This window comes from Nymphalis io, chromosome 22 (assembly GCF_905147045.1).
Source record: "Nymphalis io chromosome 22, ilAglIoxx1.1, whole genome shotgun sequence".
In the NCBI taxonomy this organism is placed as follows: domain Eukaryota; kingdom Metazoa; phylum Arthropoda; class Insecta; order Lepidoptera; family Nymphalidae; genus Nymphalis; species Nymphalis io.
This window is the reverse complement of record NC_065909.1, coordinates 3,935,231-3,962,198: the sequence shown is the minus strand read 5'-3', so window position 1 is coordinate 3,962,198 and position 26,968 is coordinate 3,935,231. Positions and strand designations below refer to the sequence as shown.

Here is a 26,968-nt window from a genome sequence, read left to right as displayed (position 1 = left end):
GTTCAAGCATTTGAAATGGTGAAATAAGGAAACACACATACATATTTACATACATATAATACATAAATGAAATATGAAAACATTACATCAGTAACTAATAATATAAAATAAAAACGGTTGATACGAAATTAATTACAAACCTGTAGTTCAGATTTATCACTCGTAATTAAACGTAGAACGTGTGACCCGCTCGCAAAACAGTTACTAATGTTGGTTAAGTTTATAATATTGATAATAAAGTTGCGTTCAGACATTTGAAAACGATTAAATTATCGTTGTAAATGAGATTTTAATTCGTGCTCAGATTCGTACGAGACCTGCTGATAAAAAAAAAACATTTCGACATTACTTTGAAGAAGTTATTAACTGCAGATGGAAAATTGCATACAAAGACGGAGCAAAACCAAAATTGGATGTGTTTTGAATTTCATGAAATTATACTCCAGAATTAAGTTCTTGGACTCTCACGTTTTACACTTCTCGTTTAACTGATACATATATATAAAATTGAAGTCTGTGATTTCAAATTAAATTCATGTTGTTCAATGAATAGTTATGGCAATTATTTTTGTCTGCCTGTTTGTCCGAGTCTTCAACGAAATTAAAATTTACAATATTTTTTTTTTTATTTCGATCGAGATTTTAAAATACGGAAACGGTGTTACGACTAATGTGTATAAAAATCTTATATTTTAATTTTATTCTTTTGTTGTTTTTTTTTGATCATATTTTTTGTTGGTTTAAACGATATATTTATTTCAATAATTTTACTTTCATGTACATCTTCAACAATGAATGTATCAATTTCACGGATTCTCCCTATCATAATGTCGCGAGTTAATACAATGGAATGGTGTTGCCCATGGCAACCTGAATAACAGGCGATAGTGTCGTCCATGGCAACAGATACATTCGATTATTTATATATTGTTGCCTCCCGTTTTTATTTTATTTTTCAATTTCTAACAGAATTACTAAGTACCAATTTCCATAGCACTTTCTTAAAAAATTAAGTATTTTCATACAAACTTTTATCCCCTTTATAACCTTAGGAGATAAATTTTCAAAAATCAGTATGCAAATTTTCATTGCTAGCCCCAGTTATTTGGGCTGTGTATTGATGTGTCAGTCAGTCAATCAGTTATTCTTTTATATATAATATATGTATTTATATATTATATAAATATATTTGGATAAATATTTATAATATGATCGCATTTTATTTCACTGAGTTTTACGTCGTGCCCTATTGAGTTTTTATTTTGGAGATTAAACTGCTTACAATTCATCTCGTGCTTGGCATGAACGGCACAATGGTGGTTTCATGAAATGAGCTCTAACCCTTCTCCCTACAGGAAAGAGGCGTTTGAAATTCATATTGAATCTGATAGAACATCTAAAGGCTGTCATCAATTCCTGTGAATATTTTTTGTAATTTTAATCTTAATAATTTGTCATGAAGAATATAATACATCGTTATATTTAAATTCATTTCCATAAATCAAATTTGATATAACAAATTACTTTATTCATTACTAGATATTAAGCTTTCTAAAATAACTAATTTTCTGCCAAAAGACCGGTTTCTGAAGCCACCTAATCGCTTATAAACAGTTAATTTTTCATTTGTCAATCGTTGATAAGGTATTATTATGTCGATGAGTATATTTCCTATACGTTTTAGTTAATTTTGCAAACGAATTCGCATTTGAGATATATACAATATTAGAATTTATAAACGATGCTCTGATAAAAAATCCGATATTATACTTCGAAAAGACACAAGATAATCGAGAGAGATTCGGTTACTCGGTTTTTTTTTGTCGCAATGACGTCATTTCCGATTTGTCACAAGATTAACCGACAGATATTACGCTCACAAATTCACTTATACATACTCAATCACACACATTTTTGTATAATTGGAGGTTGGCTCCTGTTTTTTTCTCTCTTAATTTAAAGCTTTCTATGTATACACCTAGATTAATAATATTGCGTTAATATTTAATTCAGAACTTATAATTGAATTTAAAAAACCTTGTTTTCTGTACCTATGTACAAGCCGATTTTAAAAATAAATATGGTAAAGGTATACGTACGTCGCTATGCATATTTTTAGACGAATTTCTTATAAATAAATCACCATGTTACGTACGTTGTTGCATGGAAAAATCATAATTACAAAGAAGCCACACAAATAAAAATGATTATCTGTTCAAAACACAAAACCAAACTAACCAAATAAAATTCGAGCCCAAAAAAAACTGATTCCTCTGGAGTGGATTTTTTTTTCAAATTTAAATGGGACTAAATGGAAAGTATACCCAAAAAAAAAACAAAAAAAAAATCGTCAATATCGGATCATAAACGACGGAGTTCTGAGGTAACGAACATACAACCAAATTTCCTTCTCCTTTTGTGAAGTCACTTAATAATTGTACATGACAAGATGTTTTCGCTTAAATATTTCTCACTCACTTGTGAAATATTAATAACAGATTTACAGTGATACTCAATTTTTTTTCTTTATTATTATTATTAAGTAGGGTTTTTTCTAACACGAAAATGTCACACACATTTCTATATATTTCTCTTTTCCAATACAAAATTTAATAAATAATCAATATGACTATTAATACAATATACCGTAACAGCCTGTGAATATCCCACTGCTGGGCTAAAGGCCTCCGCACCTCTTTTTTTTTTTTTTTTGAGCAGAAGGTTTGGAGCTTATTCCACCACGCTGCTCCAATGCGGGTTGGTGGAATACACATGTGGCAGAATTTCAGTGAAATTAGACACATGCAGGTTTCCTCACGATGTTTCCTAGTGGTTAGAACGCGTGAATCTTAACCGATGATCGTGGGTTCAAACCCGGGCAAGCACCACTGAATTTTCATGCGCTTAATTTGTGATTATAATTCATCTCGTGCTTGACGGTGAAGGAAAACATCGTGAGGAAACCTGCATGTGTCTAATTTCATTGAAATTATGTCACATGTGTATTCTACCAACCCGCATTAGAGCAGCGTGGTGGAATAAGCTCTAAACCTTCTCCTCAAAAAGGGAGAGGAGGCCTTAGCCCAGCAGTGGGACATTAACAGGCTGTTACTGTAATACAATATAATATATAATATTTACTGGTGGTAGAGCTTTGTGCATGCTCGTCTGGGTAGGTACCACCCACTCATCAGATATTCTACCGCAAAACAGCAGTACTTGGTGTTGTTGTGTTCCGGTTTGAAGGGTGAGTGAGCCAGTGTAATTACAGGCACAAGGGACATAACATCTTAGTTCGATGGTTAACATTTCTTACCATGCCAATGTCTGAGCGTTGGTGACCACTTACCATCAGGTGGCCCATATGCTCGTCTGCCTTCCTATTCTATAAAAAATACAAATCGCATTATATAGATTTACAAACTGAAGATACTAAAATTTTAATACTTGTATCGTCTAAATGTTATAATTATTACAGTCAATGTCGCATGTCACTTTCTGTTATATCACGATCATGTTCTCGAATAGCTCCACAAATATCTAAGTTATCATAATATCGAAGGGCTTACGTCAGCCGTTTCAAATTTATATTTGTTCGCCTGTTTAGCATTCCCGTTTATGACGGATAAACCGCATCTTACCTGCGTCATTCTGCTTAGCTTTATTTTTTAATAAATAGTTTTAACACAGATTATTAAACAATCTTAGTATATGAGTATGTTCCTCGCAAGCTACACGTTATTTCCCAGGGTTGACCATCAGGCGTTGGCGATGCAAGGGACTTTGTCGGTGACTTTTCCACAACGTGCTAGTTAATACAAAGACCATCTCCTAATTTCAGCTAAATACTACTTTAATTTGTTTGTTTTTTTCTTATTTTATGTAACGTGATTATTATTCGAAAATAATTAAATTAAATTACTTGAATACAAAGTAAACGTGAGAGTAAAATTGTATACGATTATTTCACAATGAACCTGCGAAAAAAAAATTGAATCTTTAATCTCTGAAAACTACATGTTAAGGAATCGACCTTAGTTAAAATAATGTAGATAATAAATAATTATACTGACCTTGATTTAAATGTGGGCATTGCAGGTAATTGTTTAAAATTTTATTATTATTATATTTAAGGTAACAATTACATTCGATATTATCGCCGTAACCTGAAAGTCACGAAGGATGTATTTTTTTTTTCACAAAAATGAACAAAGATTATTACCAACTCTTAATATTGGATTGCATTATAATTAATTATTTATATATTAAATTATTTTCTTATGGCTAATGAAAAGATATTTCGAAAAAGTAAGGCTAGAGCGTATGGTTATCATTATTGAACATTTTGCGCGCGTTTACTTGGGTTATCGAGCAAACAAAACTCAAATACATAAATCACTTTTAATTACAATTACTATTATTAAAATGCAATAAAACGTATGGCAGTTCTTAGCGGACAGAATATATCTTTTTTCAAGTTTGATGATAGTGCGATAGTGCTGCCAATAATTCGATTTCGCGCCGCACTTTTCATTTTGCCTTTGAATATGTCAATATATATATTATACTTCCTGGAGGCAAAATGACTCTACTCCACCTGATGGTAAGTGGTAGTAGATTCGGGAAGAATGTTCTGCACTAGCTGCCCCCGCCTGGTCGTATATATAGAATAAATAATAATAGAATAAATGACTGACATGCGCACAGGCCAAACAATTTGGTCTAGCACAATGAAATGAAAAAATTGCATACGGGTTCCTTTTACACAGTGGGTTAGCACTAAGAAAAAGATTTTTAAAAAATTATCCTTTAGGTAGCATGAAGGGGATGGAAGATTGTATAAAAATCCATCATTTTTGAAGTCGATTTCTACCGGAACAATTCTGAATAATGACGCGAGCGTGTGAAGCGCTAGTTTAAAGGTATAATGAATATCAAATTATATTATAAACTATATAATGGGCAGGAATGGATTGCCTACTAAATTAATTTCTTAATAAATCCGATTTCGCGCTTTTATTGTGCGTTTAAGATACTACGTTGGAAACCTATCATAGTAACCAATGTACAAGTTGAATGTCAATGAACAAATCGTTGTCGTTGGCTCCAATGAAATATATAATTATTAAATATATATATAGAAAAGGTACAGATAAAGTATGTATAGATGTGTATTTTGATTAGTTTAGTTTTAGTTGGTAAGAACGGACAAGGCTCACGGACGCTTCACCTTTATCAGATAAAAAAATATTAATATAAGTATATTATTATATATGTTATCCGATTAGATAACTGCTTAAAAGATTTTCTATTTATTCCTATATACGTTAAAGTGATTTCTTTAGTCTCGAATGTCTTTATAGAAATGATTCTTCTCCTATATATAGTATATTAGGATTGTGCCGAGTGTTAGAGGGAGTGGGTATTAGTTTTTTGATGTTATAGGTAGGCTGACAGGCAAATGGCCCACCTGATGTTAAGTGGTCACCACCGCCCATAGACATAAATTTTTTTACTCATCCTTCCAAACGAAACGCAACAACACTTGGTATTACTGTTTGGCGGTAGAATATTCGATGAGCTCGATGGGTCACTAAGAACGGATCTTACGCAAATCATATCCAAAATAAATTTTTCATCCACCCGTTCAAACGGATGTTTAGTAATGTAGATCGATTTGCAATACAAATATTTATACAAAAATAAATTGATAAACACTAGATATCATTGTAACTTTTAAAGTAATACAAGGTACAGTAAATACATATAATTGTTCTAACGATAGTTGACTTGGTATTTGAACGCAATACTTTAGAACTTTATAATCTAGCCGCTAGACTAGGCAGGCAATAAAGAAACGAATTTAATTTAAAAATAAAAAAAAACATATCTTTGTAGCGTATATTTATCTAGTAATTGATTGCTAAGATGCAATAAATAACAGCCGAAGTCAAATCAGTGTAACATAGTGGCTGGGGGCGGTTCCGTAGCGTGCGCGTGCGCAGTCATTTCCTACGATACACTGGAATTACATGAAAATTGCGAAACATAACGAGGCCAGGTTACAGAGAGGTGTAATTTAACAATAACAAAAGTCTAGTCTCGATGTTTCCTGTCACTTAGCGCGGTAATATCACACTTAACATTGAACTATAACCTCAGTAGCTGAAGGATATCTATTATAATTATGAAAGTATTTTTGTCTGTGTGTTGCGTTTACAAACCTAATTACATTAAACAAGACTTGATAATATTTTTTAAAGATATAGCTAGTTTAAAAGCTAGTGTGCATAAGTTTGCTGGGTGGTAGGGCTTTGTGCGAGCCCGTCTAAGTACCATCCACTCATCAGATATTCTACCGCTTAACAGCCATACGTAGTATTGTTGCGTTCCAGTTTGAAGGGTAAGCGAGCCAGTGTTATTGCAGGCACAAGGGACATAACATCTTCGTTCCCGAGGTTGATATTTCTTACATCACCAATGTGTATGGGCGATGGTGATCATTTAACATCAGGTGGCCAATTTTCCAGTGAATAATAAATAAAATATATTGTTAGGGAATGGTAACACAATGTGTTAATGTGTATTTTTTTATTTATTGATTTAATCAACATATCGAAGATAATCTCTCTTTCGTTAAGATGACGCCCATTGTTTGAATGTAAGTGACGTCACGCATTTGTAACTACTTGTTTGTGCGTTTAAGATTTATTAATAGTTTTTTTTAATTTAAATCTAAAACATCTGTTTGTAAACCTCAGGTATAAGACTGAATCGTGACAGCAAATGGCTGTTATACCGTCATGAACCCCTCTCCCTTCACCGCTTTCTCCCTTGTGTGCGTGGTTCATATACTATATATTTCGTTTCTTTATTGTTATCATAATAAGAAAACTATTTTTGTTTTATTAAGGAAACTATGTTGTTTTTTTAAATTCAATTCCTTTCAATAACCATCAATTCCGTCATTCGTCCTGGATTCCCGTGATGAGCACATTTTTTTAAATGTATATTTAACATCCGGAAGTGATTTTATAAAAATCTCGAAATGATCTTTTTTTTAAAACAGAACACCAAATCATACAAACTGATGTAAATTACTCACTCAATTACTTTCAAACTCACTAACAAAATGGCGGTTTTAAATTAGCGCGCGTCTTTTTTTTAACAACGGTGTTGTATGGATCAAGGAATTTCCTAACTGTATTGATTTCTTAGCTTGAAGAACCTGTCTGAATTATACCTAGTTAGCTATTAATTAGATTGTTATGCATCGAAACATTCCTAACATACTTCTTGGATACACGAAGTATTTATTTTCAAAGATCCGGTCTCGATTATATAGAGTTTCATTATGTATCGATTATTATTTATTGCATACAATACATGTCTTATTCTAAAAATAAATTAAATATTCTTTATTTAAATAATTTTTCAAGGCTTTGTAAGGTTACAAAGTAATTTACCGTAACTAAAGTTATATTTCATGCAAATGAATTAATTCGTATTTTAAAAATAAACTTAACACCAATGTGACCTAAGGTATTAATAATTAAAAATAAACAAATAAATTACCGTGTTGTTAAACAGTATTATCATTAATTTAGCTTTTAAATAATGTTAACAATTTGTTCACGTATTAAAATATGTTGTCATACAATTATCCAGTTGGCAGAATGATAAAAATCGATTGTAATCGAATATAAAAAAAAAACTGTGGAGTGAAAAGGATGCAATATTAATGATCAAAAAATAAAAACCAATAAAAGGTCGTGTTTAATTTCTGTATTCTCAATTCAAATGCATAAAAAATATTTACTATCTTATTTATCTTATCGGTGCTAGCTTTTGGCTATTTAACCTTCTAATGTATCATGCTTATATTAACGGTGTTCTTAATTTAAATAAATATAATTTGAAATTCGAAAGTCAGAATTCTAATATCAACTCTGCTTGAAGTGTTTAATTCCACTGTTCACGTTCCTTCCGGCGTTGGAAGCGTTTCGTTTTCATGCAGTATATGTAACATTAATTATTGTACTTAATTATCAAATTTAAGAAGGAATGTAAGTAGTTAGTTTTATTTTTAATATCCAGGAAAAAAACACCATTATAAAATGTCATTAATGTTAAAGACGCACATTAAAACTTTGTTAAATAAATTAAAATAAAAGATTTAAAAAAATTTAAATGTACAATTATGCATACGCATATGCAAATTTTTACGACCTTCATTATGCTTATCCTTAAAAAAAATAAGCTGCGTTTACTTATATAATTACTACGTTATTAAAAATATAGGTAACTACGTACGGTTTTTATTTTTATATTTTTATCAAGGCAACACTTTTATATAATGACCACGGTTAAACATTTTGTTTGTCGAAATCGAACGTGAAACATGAAAATGGCTTTGCGACGACGAACGTTTTCCCGCCATTGTCACCACCGGTGACATTTGACCGGCGCATGCGCAATGCGTGTCGCGACCTATTACGTTACTCGTTTTACATACAATGGCTAAAGAAAAATGCTGTGGGGCAACACAAAGGAAATCGGTTGAAATTTTTGTCTTTTTGTTATTATTAAAACTATTCTAGAGTAACAATTTGTTACAATATATTTTCTAGGCAATCAAGTTATTTTTTCAATATAAAACAATATCAAATCATATTAATAAATATTTATGAGAAATAATTAAAAACGGATTCTGTAACGAATTAACGAGTTTTGTTCAGTTTCATTTCAATAAACTAAAAAATTTCAACACGCTAACGATATCTACAATCGGCCATGTTGTTTTCAATTGACACCATCATTTGATTGGTCGCTCCAGCGCAAGCGCAGTGGCTGCGATCTGATTCGTTGAACAGAACTGAAATTAGAAACGAGTGAGATCCAATTCCACTGAAGATCGTGATAATGAAATAGTTTAAAAGCATACTATTTCTGGACTATTATTCCTATATATAATTTAAAGTACATATACCTACTATATACATAATCTGCTGGATCGATTAAAAATATAAAATATATAAATATCCAAAGACCAAACGGAGGCGGCAAAAAGAAGCTTTTAAATTCCTTTGATATTAAATATAAGCTATAAAATAAAATTCCCAAGTTGTCAATTGCAGATTTTCAACAATAATTAGTTAATTTTTAAAACTTTTTAAATCTATATATAATGTATGTGTATAGATGAATTTTTAAATAAATTTTAATAAATATAAAATACTATATAATTTATTTTTATAAATAATATATTATTTATATATTTAACACATTTATTTATTTATTTATGTAGCATATAACTATAAAAACATACAATACGAATGATAACTAATCAAAATCAATAAATATATTCTTCCGAATAGAAACTAAGTTAAAACGAAAGTAAAAGCAACTAAAGTATTAAGTCATTATATTGGTACAATATTAAAAAAAAAAACATTATATTCATTTATTTAAACTAAGTTATTTTTCATAAAAATACTTTTCTACCACGGGGACACTTTTCATTCGTTTAATACAGAAAAAAAATGTATAAGACAATTATGTAACATAATTTGACGGGCCGGCTGGCGTGGTTGGTAGATACTTGCCTTTCAAGCCGAAGGTTGTGGGTTCGATTCCTACCCAGACATTTGTATGCATGAACATGTCTGTTTGACCTGAGTCTGGTTGTAATTAATTATCTATATAAGTATGTATTTACAAAAGAAAAGTAGTATATGTAGTATATCAGTTGTCTGGTTTCCATAGTAAAAGGTCTGCTTAGTTTGGGATCAGATGGCCGTGTGTGAATATTGTCCCAGGATATTATTATTATAATGTGTTTCACGCACAGACTAAAAAAATACAGTCTGAAATAATACATTTTATCGAATAGTCAAGACGTGATTAAAATAATAATGTGATTATAATGGAAATGTATATATAAAGTGTTTGGAATTGTTACAGGTGATAGGGGAACGCGAATACGCAGTGCGACCGACGAGGCGACCATCAGAGGAGTTACAAACCGGTCAGCCATTGGACATTGTGGTACAACAAGTGAGTACTGTTCAAAATACTATATTCGAAGTTTATATATGTTTATATATTACATAGAGACTTGATGGCTCAGTGGTTAGAAAAAAAATCTTATTCAAGTGGACTTTCGAATTGACATTTTACAAGATTAAGTTAAAAAAGCTACCACCGGTTCTGAATGTAGATTCTATAGAGAAGAACTTGTAAGAAACTCGGTAGTTACTTGATCTTAACCAATGCTTAAGACTTTAAAGGAATACTGAATTTTTCTATGCGTAATTGTTTATAATTCATCTCGTCATCGGCGGTGAAGGAAAACATCGTGAGGAAAACTGCATGTGGCGGAAAAAAATCTGCCATTTCCATTTATTATTGTAACTGAAAATAATTATGAAGGACTTCATATGTATTTTTAATGTCTCACAATTATGCATACATAAATGAAACTCGTTTAACCATGACTTGTTAAATCTTATAAAAAAATATTTGTTGCGTTGTAGGTATACGTGATGTTTTAATTGTATTATTACTAAATGCATATAAGTTAGTTCATCTTAATAAATAATTATTAAGATTAATTAAGGTAGTGTTTGCTGCCTTTTGATAAAATTATATTAAGTTAGTTCGTTTCTACGATGTAATAATATTTATTATTATTTCTATTTTTATGATCAGATGTGCTGTGCTTGCCGTTGTTGTATTTTGTCTATTAATTGATGAACGGTATCTTAATGAGCCTGTATGTTTTTTTTTAAATATATCTACATATATCTAATTTATATGACAATACAGTACTTATTCATATTGTACTAATAATTTAAAAAAGTTTTGATTGGTCTCGATATCGACGTTTTTATTGACGGTGAAAGAAAACATAGGAAACCTGCATGTGTCTTATTTCATTGAAATTCTACCATATGTGAATTCTATCAAACCGCATTGGAGCAGGGTGGTGGAATAAGCTGCAAACCTTCTCCTCAAAATGGAGAGGAGGCCTTACCCCAGCAGTGGAACATTACAGGCTGTTACCGTACTACTGGTCTCGATGTCGAAGACGGCTTCGTTGACTGACAATATGTACCAGTTGTCCAATGCATGGTGGGCTATATAACTAATGACGACAAATGATACTTATTACCTTAACCAGCAAATAAAATCCCATGCAAGATTAAAAATTTCCGATGAGTTTTTTTTATCTACCAGTTTACCAGTGTAGGATCCAAATTAAGTGTGTGATTACTTACACTCCAAAATTGTCTTGTAAGTTAAATTCACCATAAATAATAAACCGTGACCAAACTGTCATCGACGAAAGCTATTTATTTTGTCAAAAGCACAACCTCTAGCGATTTGAAAGTCGATGATCGTTCCGACCCTATGAATTCATATTGTAGTCACTAACCCAATCGCTGTCAGAAAAAAAATTATATTATTTATGTTAAAAAAGAGATACCAATTAAAAAAAAATTAATCTGAAATAACGTTACTGCGGCTTAAATCTCTTTATTAATAATATTATGGACACTATATACAAAGTAAGACATCTAAAGAATCACATATTTCTAGTCACAGATTATACTCATATACGTCTTCGAGTCTCTCCTTTTGAGGAGAAGGCTTGAAGCGATTTCCACAACACTGCTCCAATTGGGCTTGGTAGATGGATGGAGATTTCCAGGTTTTCTCATGATGTCACCGTCACCGCCGACCATAAGATTAATTATAAATGCAAATTAATGAACCACAGCCTTCTTAAACCCACTGTTGGGTATAGATAGCTCTCTCTCTCCGCCAGCCATCTGCCTCTGCCAGTATGGTCCAAATTCAACCCGCGACTTTAATAATGTCATCGGTCCATCGTGTGTCTGGACGTCCAATGCTCCGCTTACTTTATCTCGTCACCACTCATTCGCTCACTTACTCCACCTGTTGTCATTACCCTTAGTCAAGTGTCATTATCAGCTTCACTTTATGCCACCATATCCGCCATTTCGAAAGTATTTCGCCGGATTTCTGATTCAGTGGCGCTTACCTGGGTTTGAACCTGAACTCATCGATGCGGATTGACGTCTTCTAACCACTTCGCCATTTCCGCTCTACGTGATATGCGAAAACTATATTGCCGTTACTAAGTTTCTCTCAGTAAAACGACAATGTAAGCCTGTAATAAATAATAATTATAAATCAATTTGAAAACGAACTTTGACACTTAACACACATAAACAACAATGCGACATGCACTATAAAATAATTTTAACTATCATTTAACGAGATATTGTAAATTTTATAATTTAAACTTTGAAAATCTTATAAGGAAGAAAAATATATTAAGACATACGTTCACCTTATAAAGAGAACCAGATGATAACTTGGCAAATTGACTAAATATGCAAAAACGTATTTTTTTTTTTAATATATAAGATAGCGCTTGACTGTTATCACATCTCATGGAAAGTGATGATACAGTCTAAGGTGGTACGCGTTTGCCTAGAACGTACCTATTCACTCTTGACTTGAAGGTACCCATATTGCACATTTATATGTACATACGTAAATAATTGGTTATGTCATTTTATTTAATATTTCACATGCATGTACGCCACAAAGAGTCCAACTGCTTAGTTGAAACATAGATTTGTCCCTTTCTGACATTATTGTTTTGATATTCGAAAGAAGACACAGCATTGTTTATATAATTACTATAAGACGTATATAAAGTGAAGCTGTCAATATACTAGCGAATGTCCCGTGTGAAAGTCGAAACATCATCAGGAATTGTGCATGTCTTTGATGAAAATCTTCTGAACTTATAATCATTGTTCAATAGCCTGCTTTGGAGATCTTAGCCCAGCAGTGGGATTATCACTATAATTTGAAGATCTACGGTTAAAGACATTTATTTTCTCAAGAGATTTACATAGAGGTCTGATGAGTAAATATAACATAAATCTTTAAAAAAATAACAAGATCAATTTACTTCGCCACGGAGACTGAGTAAATTATATATACATATTATTACATTATATTGCCAATCTTAAAATTGCCCATTTGCTTGACTGCGTTCCTGATGGACGTTAAAAAAGAAGTATGTCATTACAAAATTGTTACGATGGCAGCAATAACAAAATAATTAAGGTATTGTACTAATAAACAAAAACGAGAAGCTAGATCCATTGATTTTAATTGAAATGTCCAGAAAGATTTTAAGAAACCGCAAAAAACAACCCAACATTGTTTGATAAAAAAAGTTATTTATTGAATAACTTGAAAAGTAATTATACTTAATTATAGTAATTAAAAGATTTAATATTGAGGCTTGGAGCAAAAACATTAATGTAACATATCTCTAACGTTGTATTATTTTGTAAATACTGTCCGCAAAAAACTAATTAACATTAAAAAAAACTAAAATAAAATAATTGCACGTGCCTCACTTAAACCACGTGTACAGTACATGATAGAAGTCAAACTTCGTGAAATATATAGCTCTCTTTCTATTTAAGTCATATCTTTCATCTCTCTCGTTTAACGAAACGTGACGCGTCTTTAAAATTATACCCTTAATTTTCGTCGGCCTATCGATTAGGCGCCTAAGAAATTTCATTTCAAAAGTTTTTACTAAATTATAAAATCTTAAACAATATACAGGTTAACCCTGCTGCTAAAAATAATAATATATGCGTTATTGCTTATTCTCGCATGCAATATTATGTTTAAATAAAAAGTACTTTGTTACTGTGCTTGGTATATAATGTTCAGATGTATCTTGCGTCAAATATCTTTAAAATATTTCGTAATCATTAGAATTTGCGTCATTAAAGTACATTTTTGCTGGGAAATATTATATCGTTTTAAAACAAAGGCTTGACACAATGACACTGAAAAATTTTGTTGTCATCGGTACTTAATGAATATCATAACTGTATATTTAGATTAAAATATGTACATAGTCTGGGTAGGTACCACGCACTCATCAGATCTTCTACCGCAAAACAAAAGTACTTGGTATTGTTGTGTTCCGGTTTGAAGGGTGAGTGAGCCAGTGTTATTACAAGCACAAGGGACACAACATCTTAGTTCTCAAGGTTGGTGGCGCATTGGCGATGTAAGCGATGGTTAACATTTCTTACAGTGTCGATGTCTATGGGCGTTGGTGACCACTTACCATCAGGTGGCCTATTTGCTCGTCCACCTACTTATAATTAAAAAAATGAAGACTACATTTTTTAAGCAGTTAGTTAGAAGTAGATTTACTTTGAGATGTTGTACACGTAGTGCTTTGTGAAAGCGCATCTGGGAAGGTACCAGCTATTAGTCATGTTCTACCGCCAAACAGCGAAACTTAGTAAATTTTTTGTTCCGAGGTGAAGGGTGAGTGAGCAGTAATCACAGCTGGCGCACTGACGGTATAAGCGATGATTGATAAATACATAAATACAACCCACCGTGGGTTCTAAATCTTGATGAACATTTCATGTATTTAAGTTTTCTGATCAAAAATATCGGTATCGGTAAGCGAAATACCATCACGAGATCTACTAAACTATCCCTATTAGCCCTATTATTAGCCCTATGGACATGCGTCACAGTTAATCCTTCCTCGACGTAGACGCTCACTAAGAACGGATTCTGCGCAAATACTATACAAAATACATTTTTCTTATCATTTCTTACACGATAAGGTAGTATTGTATTATACTGAATAATATTTAATATGTATTATGAGGCGCTTACCATGACTAATTACACATTATAATATTTTTTATTATTTACAATCAACAAAATTAAAAACGTTAAAAACAAAACCACTTATCGTTTCTTATTACACGTTTATTTATGAGAAAGTTATAATTCATTTAATTTCGATCGCGATACAAGAACGCTATGTTTTGCCCCACATGTGTATGCACGGTTTAAGTATATCATTGCGAAAAAAAAGTTTCAAACTTTCGAAACCTTATAATTATCTGTTGAAAATCAAAATTCGAGTGCAACGGACGCTCATTACGTAAAAAAGTGCTCTACTTTTTTCTTAAACCTTCATTATCTCGAATCGGGACAGTCAGGTTTCTAACTGTTCATGAAAAAACCTGTAAGGTAATCGGCCGCTCGTTTTAAAGGCGCCATTTTGTACGCATGTTTTACCTTTCTTCGTTCTTAACGGCCAGTTATATTTACCACTAAAAATATAAATTTAAAATTATCATTATATTAAATTTGATTTTAACAACCTTCTAAAAACCTAAAACCTTCCTAAAAAGGCGTATTGTATTAAAATGTATTTTAAAGTAAACGAAAACAATCCTTACTAATATTATAAATGCGAAATAAAGTTTATTCCTTTGACGAGCCGGTTGGCGTGGTTGGTAGAACACTTGCCTTTCACGCCGAAGGTTATGGGTTCGATTCCCACCCAGGACAGACATTTGTGTGCATGAACATGTATGTTTGTCCTGAGTCTGGGTGTAATTATCTATATAAGTATGTATTTACAAAAAAAAAAGTAGTATATGTAGTATATCAGTTCTCTGGTTTCCATAGCACAAGCTTTGTACAAGCTTAATTTGGGATCAGATGGCCGTGTGTGAAAAATGTCCCAGGATATTATTATTATTATTATTATTCCTTTGTTTGTTACGCTTTAACATCTTAACTAAACCGATTATTATGAAATTTTGCATTCACGCTGTCAGGGTACAGAAGAGAACATAGAATACCAAACACTCCTGTCCAAACGCGGGCATAGCCGCTGGCAGAAACTAGTTATATAAAATAGTGAATAATTTATACAACAATTAAACAGTAAAAATATTATTCCTTCTTCAAATGGTATGAAAGACGGTTTCGGTTATGTCATAAGGCGAAAGCTTTCAATTCGACTAAAATGTTATTGAGATGGATGTTTGTACAGCGTGAGGAGGGGGGTGAAAGAAAAAAGGGGACAGGCAAATGTTTAAATAAATCCTCTTATCGTGGGATAGAAAATTAGTTAATGGGAATGAATGAATAACATATAAGAAAACTGTCAGGACTTATGTATGAATGCGTATGAAAAAGAATTGTGAGTAAGAGAGTAACGGAAGATTTAATTAGAGATTAGAAGAGAGAAACAAACATGATCTCATAGTGGATTCGATTCTTTAAATCTAAGCAAGAAAATAATAGTAAGATTATCTATCTGAGTTTGATTGTGAGGCGATCGCGCTCTGAGGGATCTCCTCCGATATCCGTAGAAAAAATAAAAACAAATAAAAAAAAACGGAAATATGTTCTTATACAAATATACATACACATATGTAAATGTTAATTGAATATCTGATGCAATATTTACTGTTAATAATACTAATATTACGTATTGTTTATTTATATGGCCGATGGTGTCTTTATATATATTTGTCGCTTAGTCTTAAGCATTTTCTCTATTTTATGTTTGTGGTGTACAATAAAGTATATATATTACGTGTATTTTTATACGTTTGAATTGTTATTCTTTTTTTTATATGAAAAGAATAATAGCAATTCCCGTTTTAAGGAAATTACAAACATTAAATAGGGGGGTATTTAATGAAGTGGAAAGCTTGTGTTAGGAGTGGGGACGACGACGAGCCCAATGGGTCAGAAGTGAACCTGCGAATTTTACATACCAACTTTAAATTTATTATTAAATTTAAAGTTGATGGTCTTAACAATGTTGCAAGGTTTAGGATTATAATTAAGGTTTATTTCTGTATTGAAGATTTTACTGGTGGTAGGGCTTTGTGCAAACTCGTCTGGATAGGTACCACCCTCTCATCAGATATTCTACCGCAAAACAGCAGTACTTGATATTGTTGTGTTCCGGTTTGAAGGGTGAGTGAGCCAGTCAGGACATAAAATCTTAGTTCCCAAGGTTGGTGGCGCATTGGCTATGTAAGCGATGGATGACATTTCTTACGATGCCAATGTCTAAGGGCGTTGGTGACCACCTACCATCAGGTGGCCCATAGGCTCGTCCGCCTTCCTATTCTATATAAAAAAAAAGATGTCGGAAAAAGTCATGCCAACTTGGCGTGCAGAGGTTAAACCAAAATATGTATTATATTATGATTTACGATATAAGCTTTTTATATTGACAGGTGGTTAGTACTAATATAATATTACTAGCTTATCATCCCGGCTTATATTTTGGATAAGATTTGCGTAAAATCCGATCTTAGTGGGCGTCTCCATCGTGGAAGAAGTAAATGTGACAAATATCAAGTCAATGGGCAGGTAATTTATGAGATCTCGTGATGAGTTGTGTTTAGCTATATGGAGTGTTTTTTAGTTATATATATACAGAAAAACTCTCAGTCAGTTTGTCTGTTAAGCTTTCACGGCTGAACTACTAAACCGAATTTGATGAAATTAGGTATGAAACAAGCTTGAACTTTAAGGAAGGACGTAGGCTACGTTTTTGAACAACTGAGAATCTTATTTTCCGGTGACTGATCTCGAAATCACCTCAAAAATTAATTACAAGGTAAGAATGGTATAATTAAAACGCATAATTGTATAATTATGGTGATTAGTTTTGTTTCCCTAAAAACTTTTGTACTCAATACGACATTCAGATGCAATGTGTTCATGATATATTTGCTCATTCACAGACGTAGGTCATCTGTGTTAGTTCGGCTCATTTCAAATGCTGCTCCAATAAGATGGCGGTTGAATAATATAATTGTTTATAAACTTTGTGTTAGCTCAGGTGGTACCTATCTAGATGGACTTCCTGCTCTACAATCAAGTGAACGTAAATATTAAACACATGCACAGAAGTGGTTTTTTTCTATGTATATAAATATAAAGTAAACCTTTGAATAATATTTTTCCATAGTTTTTTCGATACTTATATACATATAGATACACAAAGTGTCGGTCATCAAAGATAAATCAATAAGAAAAAAAATATATACATAAATCTTTACAAGTATTGAAGTCAACATAAAATTTAGACGTCGGAGCAGATACTAAGTTTTTGCAACTTTTTAAAATATATTTTCCGCTCATAACTGGTTTTATCCAGTTTGATTGGTTACTTTATATTAAGACCCGTCTTATTTGATGTAATTACTCCTTAATGGTTCTTAAATTAAATAATAAATATAAACTTTGTTAAACGTTTTTAATTAAGTGTGACTGTGTGAGGCCTTGTGTATCATCTTAAAATACTCACTATTATTCGTTCAGTTGCCTGTAAAAGGATGTAGTCGAACGCCTTCACAGTGTCATTAGTATTTTCTGTTCGTAATTTTTGATTTAAAAGTCATAAGAACAAAGGGGAACAACAACTAGTACGCTAAGGACGATGCTAGCTACACAGCGTGGCACAGCTATCTGTGTTCTGTTATTCAGGTTGCCATGGGCAACAGACTTTCCTGAATAAACTAGCGAATGACGTTCCGAAATGAGCGGATCGGGCATTTAATGCTTTCCAGTTGATAGTCGGATATGATGTCACTAATGATCATGAGAATCAAAAACACAAATAAAATGTAGAAACTCGGTTTTGGAGTTCAGCGGATTGCCATCATCAGGGCCTCTAGCTTGACCAGAAAAAATCTACATAACCGGTGGTAGGTTCACATTTAATGTAATTTTTCATAACGATTATTTAAACGTTCTTAAAGTGTACTTGAATAAAGTACATTTAAATTAATCGTTATTAGAATTATAAATGGTATATATTTAAATTTATTGACTTATAACATTTAATAATTAAAATGTTAAATAAGTTCTTGTTATATGAATTGAATCATGTATCGACGAAATTCGACGCTTCCGACATCACGATAAAAACCGTTGTCTTCCTGACAAACATTCCACGATATATATAATAAATAGCTTGATTGGTTACATACATACATACATTTGCGTCAGAAACGTTTTTTCATGTGAAACGTTTCGATCAAATTTATAAGTCTTAACCAGTATTATATACTTAATATTAGATGTTATTATATATTTCTGTCGGGACTTATATCGATTAATTCATATTTAAAGACACTATATACCCTAATTATATAATACATATATCAAATAAGTTCCGACTTCAAAAAAAACGTTAGACACTTTTCTGGATTTATAATAATATTATTTACAACAAGAAACGTGTTCAGAAATACTGGGGAACTGCTATTGATTTCTGTGTTTTAAACAAAATCCTTTCGAATTCGACCTTGTAATTCTAGCATCAGCAGCGACGAGTGAGGTCGCCGTCAGGAATTGTATTGTAATATAAAATAGGCAATGAAAATAGGTTAAAAAAAATAAATCGTAGTTAAGTAATAGTAATTTATTTGAAATATTTAGCATCTTTATAGCACCCCCCTTATCCCCCACCGCGTCTGCTGTGTGAACGCGATAAAGTTAAAAACAACCGAATTTTCATACGGTTTTCGCCAATGGACGAAGTGATTTATGACGAAGGTTTATGTGTATAATAAATAAGGTTTTGCGTAAATCTTCCACACGTGAGAAACCGGAACGGCTAGCCAGTATTAAATAAATAAAATTATGTTGTTTATATATGTAGAACATCTAAAGAAATAAACATATTTGCTTATGTAAGTGTTAAGAGATTTCCAAGCGCTCTAAAGGTAACTTGCGTCCGTGTCGTTTCCGCAACACCTGCTCAAATAAATTCTTCTGCAATTGCGCGAGGCGGTGAGAATATACACGCAGTTGTAATAACGGAGTGCAGTTAACACGATCCGCTTAGTATTACTTGCAGGAAACTGTGTTATTGTAACGGAAAATTCGTTTTGATAATTTATAAATAAAATTAAATGATATATGAACAAAGGTTTAAAATATCAATGTATTTTTCGAAAAGCTTCGTAACGTTTTAAGTTTAAATTAGTCGTTAGTTCTTTGCAAATCGATTTAAAATATTCATTCTTCAAGTAAACTTGAACAATTTGTCATGTTAGAAAATAAAATGTAATGATAACAGCGGTTTGAAATGAAGATTACATCGGGAAGAACCGGCAAGAAAGTCCGTAGTTATTCTTTTCTATTTTAATTACAGAGTTAATTGCGTAAGAAAAGATAATCGCTCATCACATACACACACTTACAAATACATACGCACACACAAACACTTATATAATAATTCGCAAGACTAAAAGAGTCGCTGACATTGAAAATTTATTGGTCATTGCGTCTTTTCTATCCCAGACGAAAGTAGACGTAAGAAAACGTTGAAAGGATATTACGAAGTCGTAGAAAAACCTTTTCAAACAAATGGTAACAAATATAACTTAATGTCAAACATAAGTTACGCGAGCTCATTTTTAAACAAACTCCAAGTAAAACAACCATTAAAAAGATGAAAAACAATTACATAATGTACTTAACAGGTACTTTAAAAGAATGCTTAAATCAAGAAGAATAGAAAGTATCTATCACTTGGTGATAGCGCTTTACGGAAGGGCTTTGGCTGAGTGACCCAGTATAACAGGCACAAGGGATCTTAGTTAGGATGAAGCATTGGCGATATACGGAGTGTTTTTTACATCGTCAACGTCAATCGATGGTCCCCGCTTACCATCAGGTCCATTTGCCAAGCCTACCTTATAATAAAAGAAGAAACCATATAATATTTTAAATTAATTAATATTTATAAATGAATATTAAAATTATTTATTGATTGCGATCGCTAACCTTAGGTGTTAAAAAGTGTCAAAATAAATAATTTAAAATCATTATACGGGCCGGTTGGCGTGGTTGGTAGATACCTGCCTTTCACGCCGAAGGTTGTGGGTTCGATTACCACCAAGACAGACATTTGTGTGCATGAACGTGTCTGTTTGTCTCGAGTCTGGATATAATTATTTATATGAATATGTATTAACGAAAGAAAAGTAGTTTATGTAGTATATCAGTTGTCTGGTTTCCATAGTAAAAGCTCTGCTTAGTTTGAGATCAGATGGCCGTGTGTGAATAATGTCCCAGGATGTTATTATTTAATTAGCCTGTGACACTACGAGGAACTAAGGGACATCAGTTCCTCGTAGTGTCAGTGTATTGACTCATCTCATATTAACTTAGCCGAGGCTAAAATTAGTCGTGTCCGCTATACACACAGCAATGCTGTTAACTTGAACGCAGGTACTGTAATCTATGTAAGACCTCTGTTTACCGAGGTATTACTTTGCGATGCTATAAAATAAAAGCTCTGCACTCAACGGAAACTTTCCGCTGTACAACTAATATTCAGTTTATTTTAAAGTATTAAATTTTAAAATAAACTGATCATAATAAATAACATTAATTATGAATGTTTTATGTAGATAAATAATGCCTTGCCAATCGAACCGTTGATAGAAATATTACGAGATATTTAAATAAACGGGTGGATACGGGTCAATGTTTATACCTGATTGGTTAAAAAACATATACTAACTATATATACTTCGTTATATAATGATATGATATGATCAAAAAAATATGACAACTAGGTAATTTCGTATTAATCACAAAGTAAACCATTTCAACTTAGTTGAGTGTTATGACTTGATAAGATTAATACTTGATACAATATATAAAAAAAGAATATGGTTTTTTAGCTCATATTATCGCTATGTAAGTGCAGCCGGAGCATAAAATTCTTTCAACTTCAAGCACAGGTGCCAGACAAGGCATTCGCTCGCATCCCGGGGAACCAGTTACTCCCCGACTTGCGTAACCGCAGGTTCGATGTCCGATCGAGTGCATTTGGTAAACTGTAGATGTTATATATACTGTAACCGTTTATTTATAGCACTACACGGTAAAGTGTCGCGCACACGCTTAGTACATACATAACCGAAAAAATACTTTATCAAGGAACAGCATAGATGTTATATTAACTATTCCAATCAAAGGAGAGTAAATAGAAACATTGATAATAGTTCTGCTTATATTATTCACGACAAACAGTTCTCGATTAATAAATCTCTTATTCATACGATTCGACTTACTAGTTATATCCACTTAAATTTTACTTTCAAAGTTACGATAATAACTTCGCAGCATTCGGGACGAACACGTGAATATCATAGATTTATTAAATATCTCGACCAATGATATCGCATCAATTAGAAGTCGAGATGGCCCAGTGGTAAGAACGCCTGAATCTTATCCGATGAACGTGGGTTCAAGCCCGGGCAAGCACCTCTGAATTTTCATGTGCTTAATTTCTGTTTATAATTCATCTCGTGCTTTTCGGTGAAGGAAAACATCGTGAGGAAACCTGCATGTGTCTAATTTCATCGAAATTCTGCCACATGTGTATTCCACCAACCCGCATTGGAGCCGCGTGGTGGAATAAGCTCCAAACCTTCTCCTCAAAAAGGGAGAGGAGGTCTTAGCCCAGCAGTGGGACATTTACAGGCTGTTACTTTGTTACTTAGATGTCAAAGTTGTTTGTCTTTAAATATTTGAATCTTCGAAGTTCTTAAACTTCATTAAATATTTGAATCTATGTATTTATTAGGACTGTATAATTGACATATCATTTAACATATCTTATAGTTTTAGTTTTTATTACTTTTATATATATAAGCTTTCCTTATACAACAGACTTCAGATTAATATTGTTTAAATTTTGTATGTGTTTGAGCTGGTACCTGGATAGTGTAGATTGGATCCGGTGGGTGGCGCTGCGATTGCCAGTTTTTGAACAGAAAAAAAGGAATATATTTTTTTTACCGTACGAAGCGGCACGAGCAGCTAGTATATGTGTATACTTTCATCAACAACCACTAATCATAGAAACGTTTAAAATCTTATTTAAGTACTTGCCTAATGACATTGAACATAGCATCATTAATCTAGTAATTAAACACAAAATCTAAAGTAACAGCCGAGATGGACCAGTGGTAAGAACGCGTGAATCTTAACCGATGATCGTGGGCGGGCCCTGGTAAGCACCACTGAATTTTCATGTGTTTAATTTGTTATTATAATTCATCTCGTGCTTTACGGTGAAGGAAAACATCGTGAGGAAACCTGCATGTGTCTAATTTCCCTGAAATTCTGCCACATGTGTATTCCATCAACTCGCATTGGGCATCGTGGTTGAATAAGCTCCAAACCTTCTCCTCAAAAAAAAGAAGGGGGAGGAGGCCTAAGCCCAGCAGTGGGACATTCACAGGCTGTTACGCAAAAATCTAGTAATTTGCTAAATCGTCGTCAAAAACTTGAAGACTCGATTATATGTTATTATGTATGTAGTAAAAAATACATTGCAAGGTTATTTCAAAACAATCTATTATTGTTTTCAGTACAAGAGAGTGCATACTCAGGTTTTTTAATGAGCCTTTAGAATAATTGTATGTAATGTATAGGTATATTGTTCCTGCCTCGTTAGGTTAGCAGCTAGCTTGTTGGCTTTAGATCATGAGGTCCCGGGTTTAAATCCTTATTCGACCCACTAAGAAATATTTTTATTAATTTATATCGGTTTCTTTGAAATTGTAATGTCTTCATTTTTTATAAATTACTTGTATACAATTATTCGGTAATATAAATAATAGAAATATGAAAAGAAAATTAAAAATAAGCTAAGTAGCATTGTATAGCTATATAAATTTTAAAGGCAAAAGTTCAAGTTTAATTAAGAATAAGTGACAATTAATATTACTTACCTCTTTCTGTTAAGAACTCCTTGTAGAAAGGTATCTTTTTTTTATATTTTTATTATTTATATTATATATTTTTATTAACGAAAAGTATCTTTAAAATACTGACGGGAATTCGGTCAGGAGGCAATTATTATAATAAACTACATTCAAAATAATATTAATAATTAGAGACTAGTATCCTTGAACCTGAAACTAAGAAAAAATATCATTGTAAAATAATGATTGATTATATTATCCAAGACAATGATAAGAGCAATTAAAACACAAAGGGCATCTTAAATATAAAACTACTATTAACGATCTTCACACTGATGGAAGGTCGACCGCTTTTTATTTATTATTATACTAACATTATAAATGTATCTTTCGTGACAAAACCACTGCACCGAATTTGATGAAATTTGGCAAGCAAGCATGAACTCCATCGAAGGCTACACACGTACACGAGCGAAATTGCTTGCGAAAACTAGTAGACTTTGAATTCCTACCCTCGTAGGGTTGGAGCAGTATTATTAAACGCGAATGAAACCTACCCTACTAATAAAATATAAAATAACCCAATTTGTTCCCACAGAGCCCATAATTGTCGGCGCATTGACGGTCTGAAAAGTAGTAATTATTTCTTACAGTTCCAGAAATGATTAATTTGCACTATTATTTCCCACGAAAACCTTTTGATATTATATGAATTAAATATATTTATTTATTTGGATCTCCAACAGTTGTACATAACACACATTCAAATAACTTTTTACATTAACTTAAAACTAACTATGCACAACCAATTACATGAGAACACACCATTCACAAACACAATTACAAAATATAGAAATCAAAAATAGAATAAAAACAGAAAATAAAAATATTTAAATAAAGATATAGTATTAACTTGATAAAAATTATACGTTAAAGTTTAAATACGAAATATTATGATGAGAGTTAGAGTTATTATAATGAATATTATATAATTACATCACAAAAACATAGTGATAAAAGCCGTCTTTGCCCGAGTATAATACATAATTAAGAATTACATCCGCCGATTGTAAGTTGTAAATTTTAATATACTAATTATATTATAAATTAAAAATAATATTTATAATTTTTACTCGAAAATTAATTTTATAATTAATTAAATTAGTTTTTATTTACTCCTGTCTCACAAAAAAGTTTTATATAAATTCTATATTTAAATAGTAATTATTGTCCGGCACATGATCCGGTCTCGCTCCCATTTATCGAGGAATGCACGACCTTCCGGGAAGGCTACGTCCCATTTCCCATCGTCATGGAGCGGACACTATTATGTCACGTCGCCAACTGGTCGAATTTTTATGTTATAGATAGGCGGACGGGCGAATGGAGCACCTGATGTTAAGTGCTCACCATATTTCTTACATCGCTAAGATTTTATGTACCTTGTACCTTTACTTCCGTATCCGTAATCCGTAACAGCCTGTGAATGTCCCACTGCTGGGCTAAAGGCCTCCTCTCCTCTTTTTGAGGAGAAGGTTTGGAGCTTATTCCACCACGCTGCTCCAATGCGGGTTGGTAGAATTCACATGTGGCAGAATTTCAGTGAAATTAGACACATGCAGGTTTCCTCACGATGTTTTCCTTCACCGTAAAGCACGAGATGAATTATAATCACAAATTAAGCACATGAAAATTCAGTGGTGCTTGCCCGGGTTTGAACCCACGATCATCGGTTAAGATTCACGCGTTCTTACCACTGGGCCATCTCGGCTTTATATATACCTTTACTTACACTGGCTCAATCACCCTTTCAAACTGAAACGCAACAGTACTAAGTTTTACTGTAACGTATAAAAAAATAACATTACCTATTTTATAAAATTAAGTGCTAGTTATCCCGTGTGTGAGAGGTAGGTGTTTAGGTACCTGTAATTTTCTGTACTCCGTGTATGAAAAATTTCATGACGATCAGTTCAGTAGTTAAGAATTGAAAGCGTAACAAAAAAAAAAAAACGTAAACAAACTGACTTTCCAGTTTATTATAATAGTTAGGATATTTTTAACTATTGAATTATCTGCATAACCTCGAAATCTCGCAATGATTTTAACGTTATAGCATAAAAATATAATTACATAACTCTTACCTTCCTAATGGATGCCTATAGACGAATTCGGAAATGCTATTAACCTAGATAAGCTTCTAACTACCACACTAATGTGGATTTAAATATTTATTTTTAAATAACGACTTTGTCCATACGGAATTAACTGTAATCTATTTATAACTTAGATTTTCAAAGTATTAAAAGAGAAAAGAAAGACTAACAATTGTGATAAGGATTTATGTTTTTTTTTATAGTATAGGAAGGTGGACGAGCATATGGGCCACCTGATGGTAAGTGGTCACCAAACGCCCTTAGACATTGGCATTGTAAGAAATGTCAACCATCGCTTATAGCCAATGCGCCACCAAACTTGGGAACTAAGATTTTATGTCCCTTGTGCCTGTAATTACACTGTCTAGATGGGTACAGTTCTGATCAGTCACGAAGTCGCGCCCTACCACATTTTATGAGTAGTTGTACACAGTCCTAGTGGCAATACTGCATACTTTCAGGTTGCAACCGAATTGGCACACCCAGGGATGTACCACTCTCTCACTAAAAATTGGCGTAAAGTTTGTTATGTCAGCTCTTCCTCAACCACAAAAACATTATGATCATGCAAAGTTTGGGTTTCCTACCTCAGGAATTAGCGATTGCATTGGAGAATCCCTCTCTGGACATCCATGTTCAGGAGTCATCCTTTGTAAGCACGAGCATCGTTCATATTAATGGACGCCAATAATTTCAAGTGGAGGGGAATGACTTAATGAGTGAATAGATCTAGCATCCCTTTATCTGTTATATAATATCCGAACAGAAATAAAAAGTAATGTATTGGATGAGTGAGCGGGTGGGTGTAATTGATGATGAGGTCTTACTGACTGATTTCGGCAACAGCGGCGTTTCCGCAAGGGAGACCTGTGCAGCAGTTCGCTGTCCTATTGAAAATGAGAGTGTACCGCACGTACTGTTTGCGCACGTACTTGTGCATAGCAGTAATTCATCGTCATTGTTTAAATATATAATTGGAATCTTTTCTTAGTCTTAGAATAATTAATTTTATTATTATACTATTTATGTATGTTTCCCAATAAAACATTAAAAAGATTACACAATTTATGTCTCTCTTGAACTTTGTGTAGATACATGAAACTCAATATTTATGCGCATGCGCATAATATAAATGTGCGTCCATAAAACATTGCC

At 32.6% G+C, this 26,968-nt stretch overlaps 1 protein-coding gene across 2 annotated transcripts in view; it reads left to right on the top strand.

Moving 5' to 3' along the window:
- LOC126777351 (RNA-binding protein fusilli) overlaps positions 1-26,968 on the top strand; it is a 97,977-nt gene that overhangs the window by 28,459 nt on the left and 42,550 nt on the right. For both annotated transcript variants that reach the window (XM_050500368.1, XM_050500367.1), the window contains exon 2: positions 9,964-10,056. In XM_050500368.1, the coding sequence (XP_050356325.1) occupies positions 9,964-10,056 (93 nt within the window). The remainder of the gene's footprint in view (positions 1-9,963; positions 10,057-26,968) is intronic.